The following is a 16,539-nucleotide window of genomic DNA, read 5'->3' on the forward strand; positions in this document are numbered from 1 at the left end:
TATTCCATTCCATATCCCACTTAAAATAGTGAGATTAGTCTTTGTAGATGTCTAGTTTCTTAATGCTTATATTATATGTCAATGATGCCAAAATGTTTCTGAAATAGTTGTTAGTAGGCTAGAATCTAAAGGGATAATTTCCCCCTTTGTGTCATTCTAAACTTGTATGACTTTCATCTGCAGAACACAAAATGTATTTGTAACAACACCTGGCACCTATTGTACAGACACAATGTCTTGTGCATTTGTGTTCTACACATAAAGGTTTTGAACAACTTTCCGCTTTGATCTAGCTGAAAGAAAAGTATAGGATGGATAGGAATGTTCAAAAATAAACCCACCGACTAAAAGAGATTGCTTTTAATTCAATTTCAAAATACAATAAATACATTTGTTTCAGACACTGTGCTTAAAATAAAATAAATTGCAATTTTATATATATACAAAGTGCGTGCTACATGTTCAGTTAAAATCTTCAGATAGTACATTACAGTCATAAATATGTGGCTTTCCCCTTATCAAATCCAGCTAAAAATGCACCTTTGAATTAAAACTGCAAATCGACAGATGGTAGCCACCATTAAAATTGATCCTGGAGCAGCTTCTGAATAGCCCGGAGTGTAGTTAAAGGTCTTTAAAGGCACAGAGGTGGATCCCCTGTTGCCTGTAGGAACTGAGCACCTGAGGGTCCTGTAAAGTATTCAGCTCATGTAGTCGGTCTGAGGACTGTGAGAAACCATCGGGTCCTTCTCCGCATCCGCCCTGCTGTGGATGACTCGGATATCCCGGATGCACCATGAGCTCAGCGGTAACTGGCTGATGCGAGTTAACCGCTGTGTCACTGGTCTGTGTCAGTATTATTGGAGAAATTACACCATCATCCAGTGATGATGCGTGCGCCTCAAGCGTGAAGCCTAAGGCTCGTTTGAGGTTAGATATGGTCATGTTTTTACCCATGGTGCTTAGACCCAGATATATGTCAGGCCACCTGAGGAGAGACGTAAGATCATATTCATAACCTCATATTTTAAGGTAAAATTCTGTAAAAACCAGGACGTATTATACCAGAAATGCCTAATATTTGACAATTACAAATAGGTGCCACATTTTTGTACATCAATTCTTTAAAAAAAACTTGGTGCACTGTCACTACATGTGTTATATAAAAACCAATAAGAAATTGTGGCATTTTCAATATGGTTGATACTGTGCTTGGATGGAGACTACCATTGGAAAATGGAATCACCTCAACTCCTTTTTTTTCCACATTTTAAAATATTAGTAAAGTCAATAAATCTACTCTAACAACAACTATATTTTAGTAACTATGGGAATAATATTGTCACTACAATATCTAAAACCTATAATCAAAAATAAATGAAAACTGTGGGTCTATTTTATAATCATCCGTGTAGTAACCCTTTGACTAGAATTCGATTATTTTGGCATTTTATCAGCCAGCATCTTGAGGTCTCACCCCGAGATGGTTTTTTTAAACAGTGTTGAAGGAGTTTCCATGCCATTTAAAACTAAATTTAGAAATAAAATGGTTTGTGATGAAAGGAATTCACATGTTTGCAATCTCTTCCTTACATTTTAAATGGCCTTACATACCTAATGCCGTGTCGATGAAAGACTTCGACAGACTCGAGAGCATCTTTTTCAACCTGTGTGTAGAAGCATCGAAGATGGGACGGGAGGAATGTACAAAATTTAAGACGCGGCTCCACTGGCACTCGTGTGTAGGTGATCCCAAAATCTGAGAGAACTCGGGCAAACACTTCTCGTACCTCTGAAAACATTTATATACATATATAAAAGAAACATGAACAATGTTAATTCTTTACTTTTAGTTTTGGTATTAGGAAAACACATACGACGTTTACTTTATATATCATATTAAGTGAAAACGTTTACGTACAGAAAAGCAGCTAAAATACTTGATTGTTTATACAAAGTCTCATTTATATATATGAAATAAACTAAGTCTTCCCAGTTCTAGTGTTGATTCATTGCTTAAACATTTTGACCAATGCCAAGAATGATGGTAGGTCTATTCCCAATTGCAGGTATGCTGTATTAATGACATATACATTTTATTTAGCATTAACAATACAGCACCAACAAAGGAATTCAGACAAATATAAAGCAATGACACTATCAGTATTCGGTGACAGAACTGTTAAAATGCATTTGGACCTCACCTGGCAGTACGTGTACATGCTGGTGGCCATCCATATGATCGGGCATGTGTCCAATCAGTTCCCAGAACCGATTTACCTGTGCCCTGAGCTCCGCCTCCACCTTTAACACACATCTTATTTTTTGAGAATCTTTACAACAAACCCGGGAATTAAAACAAAACTCGCTGTGTTATCAGAAACTAACAAACTAAAATATATTTGCTTATCAGTGTCTGTTATGGTGACACTGGATGTTATAAGCACTGCCATATGGATGCCAACCTTAATAGATTTTCACGTGACTTCAAGTTTGGCACATACGAGTGTGTCATGTCCCAATTTACCTCCGACATCTTGAGCTGACCACTCTGCAGAACTTCCCGAAAGCTCATCTTTCCATGAAAGAAACCATCTTTGTTGAGGAGTGTTGATCCCGTCAGTTTCTGAGAAACAGGAAGACCTTCCGAGAGATTTGCGTGGAGTCCAATAGGAATATCATATCTGTTCACATAACAATATGTTAAAAGCAGATCTGAAGCCATCGATCCAATTCATTTAGATCCTGAGTGAGGCCAACATCGGTACCTTTTGGCCAGATCTGCTGCATGCTTCGCCGAGACTGCATTCACCAACAGAGACACGTTGGAGATCCCACCAGCTTTAAAACAATCCACAATCCCCTGATTCCTCCTCTCACAATAGCCAAAATCATCTCCCGTGACCACCAGCTTCACTTTGGCTTGAGGCATCTTCTCCTCTCCTTGATGCTGAGGAACACACCAACAACAGCAGCAGCAAGAATAAAAGTATCGGCTGGAGAAGTCATATGAGGAAAGATGAAACTATCCAGACCGGAAACCGACACGTCACAATGATTGTGTCACATTCAAAACCATCTACCATCTGTGTTCACCGACCCATCGCAATCTTACATACATGTACATCAGCCCAATACATCACGCTGGTTATAATGCAAGTTATCTCTGTTAACGTTAACCCTTCTATTAACAACCCGTAATTCTAAGAAACGAATCAGTGCCATTATCAACGGGACAAAATGGTCTATTTTTAAACGTAGAAATGCTTGACAAGAACGACAGGTTCGTTCACTTACCCATTTCTAACAAGGTGTGTTTGCCATTAGTCGCCTTTCGCAATGTATCGTGTCCGACCCTGATCGCGTCAGAACAGACCGAATGAATAAAATGCAATTTCCTTTTCCGGGGTTATCGCGTCCTCTATAGGGTGACATTTAAATTACGCCAACACGTGATGCATGGTAAATCAGGACAAAATAAAGATGCTTTTAAATACATGAAGTAAAGTACAGAATAGTTAAAGATGAGGCCTGTTATATTTGTTGTCAGCAGAAAGAATATATATATATATATATATGGAGAGAGAGAGAGTATGAAACAAGGTTGTAATTTAAATGTATGCATTCTGGCAGACTTCATCCAACCTAAGTTTACATTCAAGCACTGTTTTATGTTTGATTTACTATTTAACATGAAGATAGCGAATTGCTATAGAGACTTGTTGAGTGTCAGTATCGTATGGATGAATATTACGAGTTATGCTATAAATGTTTATTACACGTTTCTAAAATAAATGGATTTCTTCTTTACCAGATTGTTTGTTATTTTATTATGTACAAGCATTAAAGACAGGAATGAAAAATGAAGTAGGCTACATTTTACAAGAGACATTGTAACGACGTGTAGCCTAGTGATAAAGTGTTGATGTATGATTTAAAAGCCTTTGTTTGCTTTAAATTATGACGAAAAACATGTGTTACACTTACCAGACCCCGCTGTTCTTGTGAACGATGTACACAGATCCTAGGCATCAGGCGTGAAGGTGCTTACGTGTCTGTTTTGAAAAGTGTCCCAAGACACGCAACCTCTTTTAGTAATATGGGAAGAGAGAGAGAGAGAGAGAGAGAGAGAGAGAGAGAGAGAGAGAGAGAGGGGGGGGGGTTATGGTTTTTATAGCATGATGACATAACACGTTACATTTACATTTATGCATTTATGCATATTGTTCTGTACATTTGTTTCTGAACTTGCTTTAAAAACGATACTTATTTTCTCCCTCAAACCCCAAGGGGGGGGGGGGGGGGTATACGTACATGACACGTTACATGTTATCATTAAAGCCTCTCTCTGCTCTGCTGTATGAAACACAAGTGAATGAATAAGAAGAGCTTTACAAGATTCAAGTATCCCTAGTGGCTACTCAGACTACATCATGTAAGTTTTATTATAGTTGCATACTATAATACTACTAATAGTTACATTATTCCAATAGCTCGGGTTCGGCTACTTTATTTGTTTTGGTTTGCAGTGCTTTGTTCATACATTTTGACACAGTTTAAAGTATAAAAGCGCTCCGAATTCTTATGATCACTAAAACCACTTGAAAATGTAAAATAAAATTGAATAAATAGTCTGCAAATCTCCAAGCAATGGCATATATAATAAAGTAAGCTGCATGTAGTATCATTCAAATTATTAAGATGTGTTTATTATTCTTTTTCTGTAAAAATATATTATTATTATTATAAATATGGTTATTATTATAAAAAATAATTTGGTTGTAAGTCAGTGCAGACCTTACTTAAAGATCAGGTATAAGACACATAAAAATAAGCCTACTACATAGTAGGCATGTTAAACTGTGTGATACTGTAGCATTCAAATAACACTACAGAATTTTTCAAGTGGTTGTACCAGCAGGGACATTTGTCAAATTAACTGAGCGAAGTTTTGGCTTTAAATGACTGTCTATACAGAAACTGGCACACCTCCATCCTGAGTGACAACTAGCCCCGATGCATTGATCCATGTATAACTTTAGCCGGTCTTTAGTTCATAATCTTTTTTTATTAACAACAATGAAAGTTCTTTACAAACATTCGTGTATACAATGAAATACAACATATATATATATATAACAAAAATTGCACACTAGGGGGCTATTTTTAATTTACATGAAAATACATAAGCATTTACAAATTTTCACCTGACTATGCTTGATTCTACTATTCTCCCAAAGACCAAATAAAATATGTTTCCAAAACAACATATAAGTTCAACAATCTGTTCAAGTCTTGACCTCTTGACGTGACATCACCACGCTCTCGACCAATCACCGAGTTCCGTGTGTGCGTCCCGATCACTTCCTTGTTTTCGGACTTGTCATGACGCGATTGGTTACAGCGTTTGAATGAGACTGAGACTGTATCGCTCTTTCGGTCAGGTAGATAGACGCAAGCCGTGATAATGGGACAATTGAGGCTTATTTCTGTCCTTCTGGACTTTATTTTGTTATTCGTCATGTGCGCTGGTCGTGATGTTGACTCGAGCTATGTCACGTGTGGGTCTCTTGTCAAACTGATGAACACCCGGCACAGCGTCAGACTTCATTCGCATGATGTCAAATACGGCTCAGGTATTAAATATAATCTAGTTTGTGTACCAACGCGTTCGTATTTGATTTAAAATGATGCTAGCTTACTATTTCGTGTATTTGGTCAGCTCGTTTGATTTCATTTGGCTCCTCTTATAGCGTCATATAGCAGCTGGTACATGCATTAGCCAGGATGCTAATAACCACCTAACGTTATATTGCCAATCGTCAGTTATTTATAAAGCACATATTTCTGTCTTTTTGCCCCTTGTGGTGTTTTGATAGATATTATGGTTAAGAATTGGTTATTATGGGAGAGGTAAATGTAACAATGACGACAGGTGCACCTGCAATTATGCCTTTTTGATGTACCATGGTAACTTTAGGTTCAGTCCTTAGGTTTAGTGTCTCTGTGTGTTCAGTTAATGCTAAATTTATATATTTTTAATCCAAATCTATAGGTAGTGGCCAGCAATCGGTAACTGGTGTGGATTCAGCTGATGATGCCAACAGCTATTGGCGAATCCGAGGGAAACCCAATGGGCTTTGCCAGCGTGGAGAGCTCGTTCGATGTGATCAGGCAATACGAATCACACATTTGAAGACTGGCCGCAATTTACACTCGCACCACTTCAGCTCACCACTCTCTAACAACCAGGTATTGTTTACCTACTACACGTGGAAATAGATTTCCAATGGCCCCAGATAGTATTTGGTTACTAAATCACTTAATGTTATTTCATTGGTTAGTGTTCACTAAAAAAATAAGTCCACACCACATTTTCCCCTAGCTTTTTTGTTTAGTCAACTTTTGATCTAGTTTATCTCAACTACACTTTCTTAGTGATTACAACAAAGAAAAATCAGTTGAAATAAGTGGACCAGAAGCAAATTTGCGACAGTGGATTTAAGTCCACCCAACCCAAAATAGTACATCTTCTTATATTTTTATTATAAACATAAGTCTAATAAAGACAGACCAAAATATTGGTTCAGTAACTGGTCAAGCTGTTTGTGTTGAATTCTTTTTCAGAGGCAGGACCTCGGGTTATGCACTTCGAAACACAAACATCAATAATAAATTTGGCAAACACTAAAAAAGGAATATTTTTTTAAATGTGAATATAGGAATTTATAGTCTGTCTGATATTTGACCCGTGTTTTGACTTCCATAACCTTATATGTTTTCCTTATAGTCAATGTTTTCTTGTACAGCTGCTTTGTATCAATGAAAATTGTAAAACGCGCTATATAAATAAAGCTGACATGACTTGATTCGAAACTGAACTAAATATGCCACAATTCATGCTGGGAACGTTTCTGTTTGTTAAGCTTACATAAGTTTTTGTCCAAAACTTGCTAAATTTCGTATCCAAGTCCAGTCAACAAAATAATGTTTGTTAGCAAACACGATGTGAACGAATTTTGATCAGTTCACACAAAGTAGCATATTGGCTCCTTAATAACGAAATCATTTATCATTATAATAGCAAAACATTGTATAATACAATGCAATGTTAGTCGCTTTGGATAAAAACGTCTGCCAAATGCATACATGTAAATGTTTTGTTAGATGAACATATTCAAGTTGGATTTTTTACAGTGATGGCAGTTTCTTTCAAATTTCAGATTTCATATGCTCATAGGATTTGTGCTGTTTTTTATAGCCTCCATATTTCCATATTCATTCTTCTAATTGTGACTTCTGTTACGTTGATTATTTCTTAACCTACCATTTCAGCCTTATGAATCAATTAAAATTGAATTTACAGTATAACTTTAGCAACAAAGCATTAGAAATAGATCTGTTTCATGTCTGCAGGAGGTCAGTGCGTTCGGGGAAAATGGAGACGGTGATGATTTAGATGTATGGAAAGTACAGTGCAGCGGAACATACTGGGAGCGAGATGAAGCTGTGCGATTTAAACACGTTGGCACAGAGGTTTTCCTCAGCATTACCGGAGAACAGTACGGTCATCCAATCAGAGGCCAGCGTGAAGTCCATGGAATGTCAACGCCCAATCACCATAACTACTGGAAGGTAATGGAGGGTGTTTTTATTCAGCCCGGCAGTGATCCAGTGCACCATGATGAGCTCTGATGACGTCTCTACGTCATCGTAGTCCAAGCCGATGGAGACAGAAAGCACTCTGCTCTGAACAACTGAGAACTTGACTCACACGCTGTGAAATCTCACCTATTATTTAATCTCTGGGTTTCTTCAAAAATGTACATTTGCCGGTCAGACCGCTCTTATAGTGCTGCAGATTTGTTACTTTAACGTCTGTTTTTCAGTCAGTAGTCAACTATAAAAGCACATTAAAGATGTTGTTTTATTGGTTGGTCGCTTTCTTTTGATTGTAATGTTTAATTTTGTATATAAGACAATTCAATTTAAAATTACAAACTTATATAAGATACAAAAAGGTGTATTTTATATCATTTATAGTTAGGTCTGCTGAGGCATTCAAAACAAATTTAAAATCCGTTTGCACATATCAAATTCTAACAATTTGTGGGGACTTATTTTTTAGTTCTTAAGTGACGTTTGTTTGTAGTTTTTCCATAATTTGACTATTTATTTTCCACTAATGTTGTCTAAATGACCAAATATGGACGTTATTTGATGAACATTTAAATGTTTTGATAAACAAATGATTATATTTCAATAGAACTAACATATAACCACCAGACAATTTCACAAGTATAAATGAGGAGACGAGAAGCGTGTTTAGTAAAAAGTAATCCTACAGAGTACAGTGTGAAAATCCTGTCCATCTGTTATACATGTAACTCTTATATATCCAAACCAGCAAACTAGCTGAACCGTACTAAATATTGCTTTAATAAATTTTATGGAAAGAGGAGGATATTTCGTTGTAACACTTTATTATACTCTAGTTTCGAAATGAAAGGAGATACACAGTATCCAAAGGGGGGCAGCATTTAGCTAAGAATAAGACAAATATAGATTACACAAAAAATAATATATCCATGATAATCATTCATTATCATTGACCATTTTAATAAAGACTTTGTTTGAATATTTAGACCATTATTTATTTCCTAAAACACAATAATTTGCGCCTCTCAACGATCGTCAGCATGGAAACCAATAGTTAAGCTCGAAAAAAACATTGTTTTTAATATTTTGGAGATGTAATAGAACTGGTAACAAATCAAAATTATTTTATAGTCTATAATTTTATCAGACACAACGATATAGTCTGTTAAATATTTTGTTTTTTCATAATTAGTCTGGCAAAAATCAACATTTCTATAATGCTTAGAAGACAATCGTTTTTCATATTCCACTATAGTTGTAATGTAAGTGGTAATGTTTTAAAATCGTATGTCATTTTCAAACAATTTTATTTATGAGCTCTATCGTGACAACTAAAACCTTTCCAAATGAACTTCATATGGCAAATTGCTTGTTGAAGTGTACTGTGTTTTGTATTTTGTCTTTCCAGAAGATGGCGACATAACACAGAGTTTGTGCAGCTCATCTCTTCAATCCATTTGCAACCAATATAAAATCAAGAAAAATCCTTTTATATGGTCCATTATAAAATGTACACATTGCAAACATATGTTGAATTTTGTTGGCTAAACTAATTATATTTAATATATTTGTTTTTAATTAGTTATTCAAGGGATGAGTATGAACCTGCAAAGAATAATCCAATTTCATAGTTCATTCCACCTTTTTCCCAGCTGTTTGTTGATCTACAGTGTATTAAATGAAAACTTGAATCCGGTCGATAATGCTATTGATGCTCCAATCACATATGACGCAGTGCCATACTGCACCATACAAACCACTCAAGGGAACCCACAGTCATATGATTTAAATAGCTCAATAGTATCATTTGATTTCTCTTGCCTTGACTATTAATAATAACTCGAATAGCTGGATTGAATATCCACATGCTTTAGGAAGCCATGAAAACCTGAGCTTTTCACATCATCCAGTGGACAATTTAAGAATAAAACCTATAACATAGAGGTCAACAATTTCCAAGGTTGTGACTGACCAGAAAATCGAGGCATCTGAGGTCGCATTGTTGCGCTTACCACGACTGTGGCCTGGACATGCAATTTTACCTTTTGAAAGTCACCTTGAATATCAAAAAACAATACAATAATATCCACCTCTTAGAACAAAGAGAAAACAAAGATGATATGGTATGTTAATACATTATAGTAAGGATTGTTATATTCATTTATACATAAACGGAATAAACCTGTTTAGAATTAATAAATGAAGCACTTAATCTTACTTAAAATTATTGCCAAAATGGTATTATAATTTTAGTGCAACTATAACTAGATATCATTGATAATCTGTCTATAGGATTACAATAATGCCAATAACTTGAATGTTTAGTTGAGCCGAAAAACACTTCGGAATAAAATAGAAAAACATTTGTTTTCTGATAAACGTGACGCACGTATCCTGTTAACAACCAACAAATCAATACACAGGCAGATACATACAATTTACTCACATTGAATGCCTCATGTGTTTTTATTCAGGACTGAATATGTGCAATACTAATCATACAAGAAACAGCAGCCATAAAAGGTATGGACAGAAAATAATGCTTTGTGGCTCTGGATGGATATATACGTAGGAGTAGCACATCATCTGCGATAAAGAATAGGTGTGTGTTTGGTGGTCTGGTCCGGTGGACTGATGCCCTTTCATTATTGCACTGCTTGCTGCAGCTCCCACAGTAGTGCAACAGGGAAAGAGTATCAGGCAACAGACAGAACACACAGACAGAGAGTCTTATCAAGAGACAGAAGCTGGAGAGAAACACGGTGGCTCTCCATCAGTTTTTCCCAATTGGTTTAAATGGCTAAATAAACAAATACCCAGTCTTCCAAATGATTAAATGTGATGTGTTCTGTTTGAATCTCCCAGACAACTGCCTTTGTCATTTAGTGGCCAACACAATTACATTATGGTTTACCATTCATTTTATTTTGGCCATTTTTCAGACCTCTCCGCAGCTTCTGTGTGCCGCTGCACAGAGACCCCCATTCGAGGTTAACCTATAGATCATGAGATGATGCTGCTGCAAGGATAACAGAAAACACCAAGATATATAGCATATTTCATCAACACAAAATATATAAATTTAGTATTAATGTATATTGTAGGTTGAAAATACAACAAACACATCCCATGCACATTGTGTATATTATAATAGAGGATTATGGGTTATTATTTTTATCTTACATAATGCATTTCAGGAATAAAATAAAACACAAATACGAATTCTGAACATATCCGAGGCTTGAAAACGGTTTAGCTAATTTAGATTTATTTACACACGGATATAGTCAATTGATAAGGAAATTATATTATTGTAGGATATTAAAAGGGACCCATTTGAAGACTGCTCATTACGTTGAACTATGACGAAATCTTTGGAACACGTGTAATTTATTTATCCAGTGACCTGTGATGTTTTGGGGACAGCAGGATCTCCTTAATAAAACTTAATAGAAGACCCATTAAAATCATATAAAGGTAGCTTTTGTCACATTATATAAAAATAGCTTTTTGTCACATCAAAACTATTTTTACTATTAAACAGGCTTAAATAATTATTTAAGTGTAATTTACGTTACCTAAGTTCTTAAGACTTTTTATAAAAACATTAACTGACATTGAATATCCATAAATTCGTGAAATTGCAGATTACCCTTAAAGTCAAGACCCTATAAGCAATATTGCACTACTCCATGAACAGTGAGAAAAGCAGAAGCAATATTGATAGGGTCTCGCCTGCAAGATGCATTTAACATGATAATCACACAGCACAACAGGGAAAAGGTTTTTGCAAAACACAACATCCATCATTTTAAAAACATTTCTCAGGAAAACAAATGTGACTGTAAATGATGGCTAAACCTTTTCATGACATCAGACCTTCCGCAGCTAACAATATGCAAACAAACAGGGCTTTGATTAAATAGATGCATCAAAATTCATTTCATTTATGTAAATGTTATCCTTAAAAACCTAAATATTCCACTATAAAATGTCTAAAGTTTGTAAAGTTAAATACAGCGCATAATTTAATCTTTATGTGCCAAAAGATCTACTTGTTAGATATAATCACAACTATAGATTCAACATACATGGGATGAGACCTCACAAATACCATATTTGATTTGTTAATATACACATTTTCAGAACATAAATACGCTGCTTGAAAACCAATAATCATCAACAAACCAATTCTAATAATAATATGCAAATCTAGTGTTATCTCAAACATAAATCCTTTCAATGCTCTCTGTTGACCCCGAAGCTTTCAAATATCAGCAACACTACAGTTGTTGTACTCTCTTTGGTTATCTGCATCCAAAAGCAGTCTTGGTGCACGGCAATTCCAAGCATACCAACTTCAGCCTTTGAGTTAACGACATGCTCCAACAGGATGTTTTTTTTTCCTTTGGGAATTTCGCATTGAACTCACATGCATGATCTTACTTGCCCCCCTGAAATGTTGCAGCACGACAACATGGCGAAACAACGCCCTTTTGGGTTTCCTTATAATTAATATGCATCCAACGAACACATCCGCAACTACGCATTTGATATGGAGTATCTACCTGTACCATACCGACCTGCAATAGTTTTGTAGTGAGCATTGCGTTGGCTACTTTGTAACTTAAATGGCGCATTACGCACGCGTCGCATACCATCTCGTAACCAACAAACTGCTTCGTATTAAATGATCTACTGGTTCTCTAAAATGTTACGATACTAAATCTATTGAACACTTACCACCAGACGGTGCCATTACAGGAAGCTTCAAAGCCCATTAGTTCAGGACTGGACTCTGGAGAAGGACACTGAGAAGAACACATGAGCTGTAGGCCTTAGTATGCTATATAGTGCCCAATGAATGCGGTGCGCATGCGCGATGCGGTATGTAGCGCAACATTCCTCATACACCCAGTTCAGATTGGTGAGTTTAGAGCAAACGTGCACCTGGGGGCAAATGTATTTACACGTAACAGCTCACGAACCATTAGGGTTAGATATTTCCATTCATTTGGCCAGATGTCCATTCTTTTGATGGGGTAACCTGAAAAGCTTAACTTGCATAACCTTGTAGATACCGACCAACAGTAAAACATCACTATGGGCGACCTCCCCTCCTCACATTCCCTCCTTTTCCTCCCCTCTTGGAAAGGGACCTGCCCCCTACATTCCTTACAAATAGTCCCATCCCCCACCGATCTGGCTTAAACAAGAGAACCATCCCTTCCTACAGCCTTCTGGAACAGTTTCTTTATTATAAATAAATTATTTTAAACGGTCTATTTCTATATCTGTACATTTATGTTTACACACTGTTGAAAGCACATTATGGGAAGGAAAGCAATGGCGGTGACAAATGTTGTGCATTGCACTGCTTTCACACAGCATAGATCAACGTAAATACATCGTAAGGCATATATAAAATAATCCACTGCATGCACTGGTATACCGCATGTTAAACAAATCAATCTTTAATTTACCAATCTGTCAAATTCGTTTTCGTTTTGAAACGTACAGCGAAAATGTTACGTCACGGAAAAAGCATAATAAACAAACTAGAACTATTAAATAGCCAAGTAAATACTTTAACATTAAACCGAAATAATTGTGGAAAGAATGAGCACTGCATGCATTTACTAGTTGTGACTTTCCTTACGGGATTACAATTTAAATAGACTTCAGCTTTTTAGCATATAAAGTAATACATAATAAATTTTAGCACGTTATTGCTTCCTTTATGGGTCCATAATATTAAAATGTATATGCAAGTTGTTGTAGGCTTATTTAACACCAACACATAGAATTACATTATTATGGCGGCGTTTGTTGTTTTTACGATTTACGAACTGACCAAATGTAAAGGGCGTTTGGGTTATTCATTATTCTTTAAATATATAACATTAATACGCAGTTTCATGTATGTGCTCGGCTCACACCATGTAGTACACTGCTTTTACAGCCTGTGGGCCTCAAACAGAAGTTAGCGAAATATGCAAAAGGTTGAGACACTCACTTCAAAGCATTGTTTAAGGGTTACTTAATCGAACACGTGGTTTTCAATGCAAACGAAGACGAGCTCAGTCGTACAAAATGTTCTTAAAAGGAGGCGTGGCCTGGGGCCATTTTCATAGAAGTGAAAAACAGGAGTCGCATACATAGCCATCCATAGGTCAAATACTGTAGTTCACAGTCACACCCCTGCTGCATGCGTTTTAACAATCCCGTCGGACTTTAATGAATCGGTAACGGTGCGGAAACATGGGTTATTTGGATGGTAGGGTCAGTCTATATTGCGGCCAGACTACAGTCTCCCAGTTGCAGCTACAAGGGCCAAATTTAAGGCCTAACGCTATTCATAGTCATGTCCTGGTCGCCCAGTTCTGTTTAAAAGGTCTTGTGGCCGAGAATGCGAAAGCCAAATGCAATGACAATACTATTGCACTGCTTGAGTAGATGGTTCAGTAGTGCAACATCGTCAAAGCAACAGACCTTAGCTCGTTTTAAGGAGCAGCCGAAACGCATGGACCACCTTTGAACAGGCCTTAAATCAGACAGGGCCTGAATCATGCCTCAGAGTTTCAGTCTGTATATAGCGCATTTATTAAACCAATGATATATAAAGTGATGTTACAAATAAATATATTAAATAAATCTTTGCTGATAAGGCCAATTTTTATGTAACGATGGACACGTAAACATACATTACGAAACGCGTGCACCACCGTCGATTTTATTTTTGATATACGTAAGCATAACTGCTACTATAAATCGTAATTTGAGCAACCAAGCCATTTCGACCACAAAAAAAAAGAGAAATATTGTGACACTCTTTTTCCGGACTTGATCCAGAAATAACACGGCACAATCAAACGAAAAAACTTAGCAAAATCGTTCAAATCAATTCATTACACAATTATGATATTAGTTACATTCACATAGGCTATTAGTGAGTCAATAAGACGAGGGTGGGAGAACTTGTAAGTTTAGGGGAGGGGTGGAGGTAACTTTTTCTTTCCTCTTTTTTTTGTCAGCCAATGCCCTTTTAATATTGCACTGCTCATCTGACTGCACAGTAGTACAACAGAAAAAGGGCCCTGGTCAACAACAGCAAAGCAACAGAAAACGAGACGCGTTATATTGCTCTAATGCTAGTAATTTAGTCTTATTTTAGACTATCAAATCGCCATGTGCCTCGTGCCACACAGGGCGAATTTACGAAATGAATAGTTACGTAAATGCATGTCTTCTGTATAAAACGCATTACTAAAGTAAAGAGCACGAGAACTTAAAAGAAAAACAAAAGAACCTTAAAGATTGACGTGTATGGTAGGAGTTGTCAAATCGAAGAAAAAACAACAACAAATATCCAATTAAATGAAAATAAACTAAATAAAATAACAAGACGTGGCACTCTGTAAATAAGCATTTGCATTAGAAAGCTAGACTAATGGTTTTATATATATATATATATATTGGAACGATAATTTAAACTCTGATGTCAAGCACTCTGTTGTGCGAAACGAGGGAAGAAGAAATAGGGCAAAGAGCACATTCCGCGATACAGTGCGACAAACCTTGGTTTAATACGTATTATTCTCGTCCGCTTTGCCAAAGTGGCAATTTGAAACCCCCCTTCTTTGGGGGGTTTCAAATGTGAGGGGCGGGGGCTCTATGGGGTTATTTTTAATATATAGATTAAAAGCGATTCGTACATTCATTAAACCTATATTCAATCAAATTACACTTCAATGGCGAGCTTAACACACACAGGCGCAACACCGAGCAAACCTCTGTTGATACAATTCTATACAATCTAGTAAATTATGTATTAAAATTAAATAATTTATAGAATTTCGTTGAAATTTTTTTTTTCTTGTAATTTCAGTGCCTGTTAAACGCACGTGAAGCATCGACTTCGATGCATCCAGCAAGCCCCTTTTTTCATTTCGACCACAAACGCAGCATTTGTGGGAAAATAACAGCGTTGCAATAAAATAAACGACAATTAATTTTTCATCGCGTTTACCCAGACGTACAACTTCAGTCCTCGGTGTTTTTAAAGCCCGACCAACTGGCACCTCGTGTTTAACTCAGAACAAGGACATAAGCAAAATCTCTTATATCAGCCATGCATTTTAACATTTATCGATCCGGTTTAACTGTGTACACGAATTAAAGCACGTGGAAATTACACACCGTATCCTCCGAGAGCCCCTTTGCAAGTTAACCACTGGCTTCGGTGCGAATATGAAGTTGGATGCACTGCATGCTTTACACGATATCAAAATCAGGTGCTTTGAACAGACAATCCCGACAATAGAGAAGAGAATAAAAAGGGTCTTGTTCCCTTTGACTGACATGACTTCTCCCAAGCAGGCAGCCATGCACACACAGCAAATGCAAAACCCTCTTGATAACCTCACCAGCGCGCTCTTCACATTTCCAACTACAGCCATGTTCGGGTGCTTCTATGGCACCCCGTTCGTCGTTCTCCCCATCCAAGACGACTCAACGTTGTCGTTCTTGCCCCTGAGCTCCCGCCATTTCCATCAAAATCACCCGGATGCTACTCACGAACGGTACAAGAGGACCCCCTTAATTTCATGAATGGTACCTGGCCAAGGGAGGGACAATCCATTAAAACCAGAAGAGACCGACAAAAAGAGGAAAAAGTTGGACCCAACGGTTGCAAGGCAAGAGTCACGGATTTCTTCCCGTATCTTCGTCTTTATCTCGCTTAACATTGTGCCATCTTGTCACGGGGGCACATTCTTCCTTCTCGTGGTGTTGGGAAACACAATTGTAATTTATCCATGGCAAGCCTTGTGGCCCTCTTCGCTCAAGACTCCATCTTTGACTAGTTGACATTCAGCTCTT

At 36.9% G+C, this 16,539-nt stretch overlaps 2 protein-coding genes across 5 annotated transcripts; one reads left to right on the forward strand and one right to left on the reverse strand.

The window, feature by feature from the left end:
• Positions 1-185: 185 nt before the first annotated feature.
• On the reverse strand, positions 186-4,107 carry ydjc (YdjC chitooligosaccharide deacetylase homolog). 4 transcript variants are annotated; one of them, XM_079484133.1, is made up of 6 exons: positions 3,298-3,411; positions 2,769-2,950; positions 2,528-2,684; positions 2,205-2,304; positions 1,615-1,792; positions 186-988 (listed from the first exon to the last, which is right to left on the reverse strand). In XM_079484133.1, the coding sequence occupies exons 2-6, from the start codon at positions 2,930-2,932 to the stop codon at positions 625-627; spliced, it is 963 nt and encodes a 320-aa protein (XP_079340259.1). In that variant the 5' UTR covers positions 2,933-2,950; positions 3,298-3,411; the 3' UTR covers positions 186-624. The 4 variants fall into 4 exon arrangements, with proteins under 4 accessions (XP_079340259.1, XP_079340258.1, XP_079340261.1 ...); XM_079484132.1 differs by lacking the exon at positions 3,298-3,411 and adding an exon at positions 3,988-4,107 and having other exon boundaries at positions 347-988; XM_079484135.1 differs by lacking the exon at positions 3,298-3,411 and adding an exon at positions 3,988-4,064 and having other exon boundaries at positions 347-988; positions 2,769-2,996.
• Positions 4,108-5,297: 1,190 nt separating this feature from the next.
• Positions 5,298-8,643, forward strand: sdf2l1 (stromal cell-derived factor 2-like 1). Its single transcript, XM_079480852.1, has 3 exons — positions 5,298-5,636; positions 6,056-6,252; positions 7,417-8,643. The coding sequence occupies exons 1-3, from the start codon at positions 5,468-5,470 to the stop codon at positions 7,693-7,695; spliced, it is 645 nt and encodes a 214-aa protein (XP_079336978.1). The 5' UTR covers positions 5,298-5,467; the 3' UTR covers positions 7,696-8,643.
• Positions 8,644-16,539: the final 7,896 nt, after the last annotated feature.

This window comes from Barbatula barbatula, assembly GCF_947034865.1.
Source record: "Barbatula barbatula genome assembly, chromosome: 2".
NCBI lineage: Eukaryota > Metazoa > Chordata > Actinopteri > Cypriniformes > Nemacheilidae > Barbatula > Barbatula barbatula.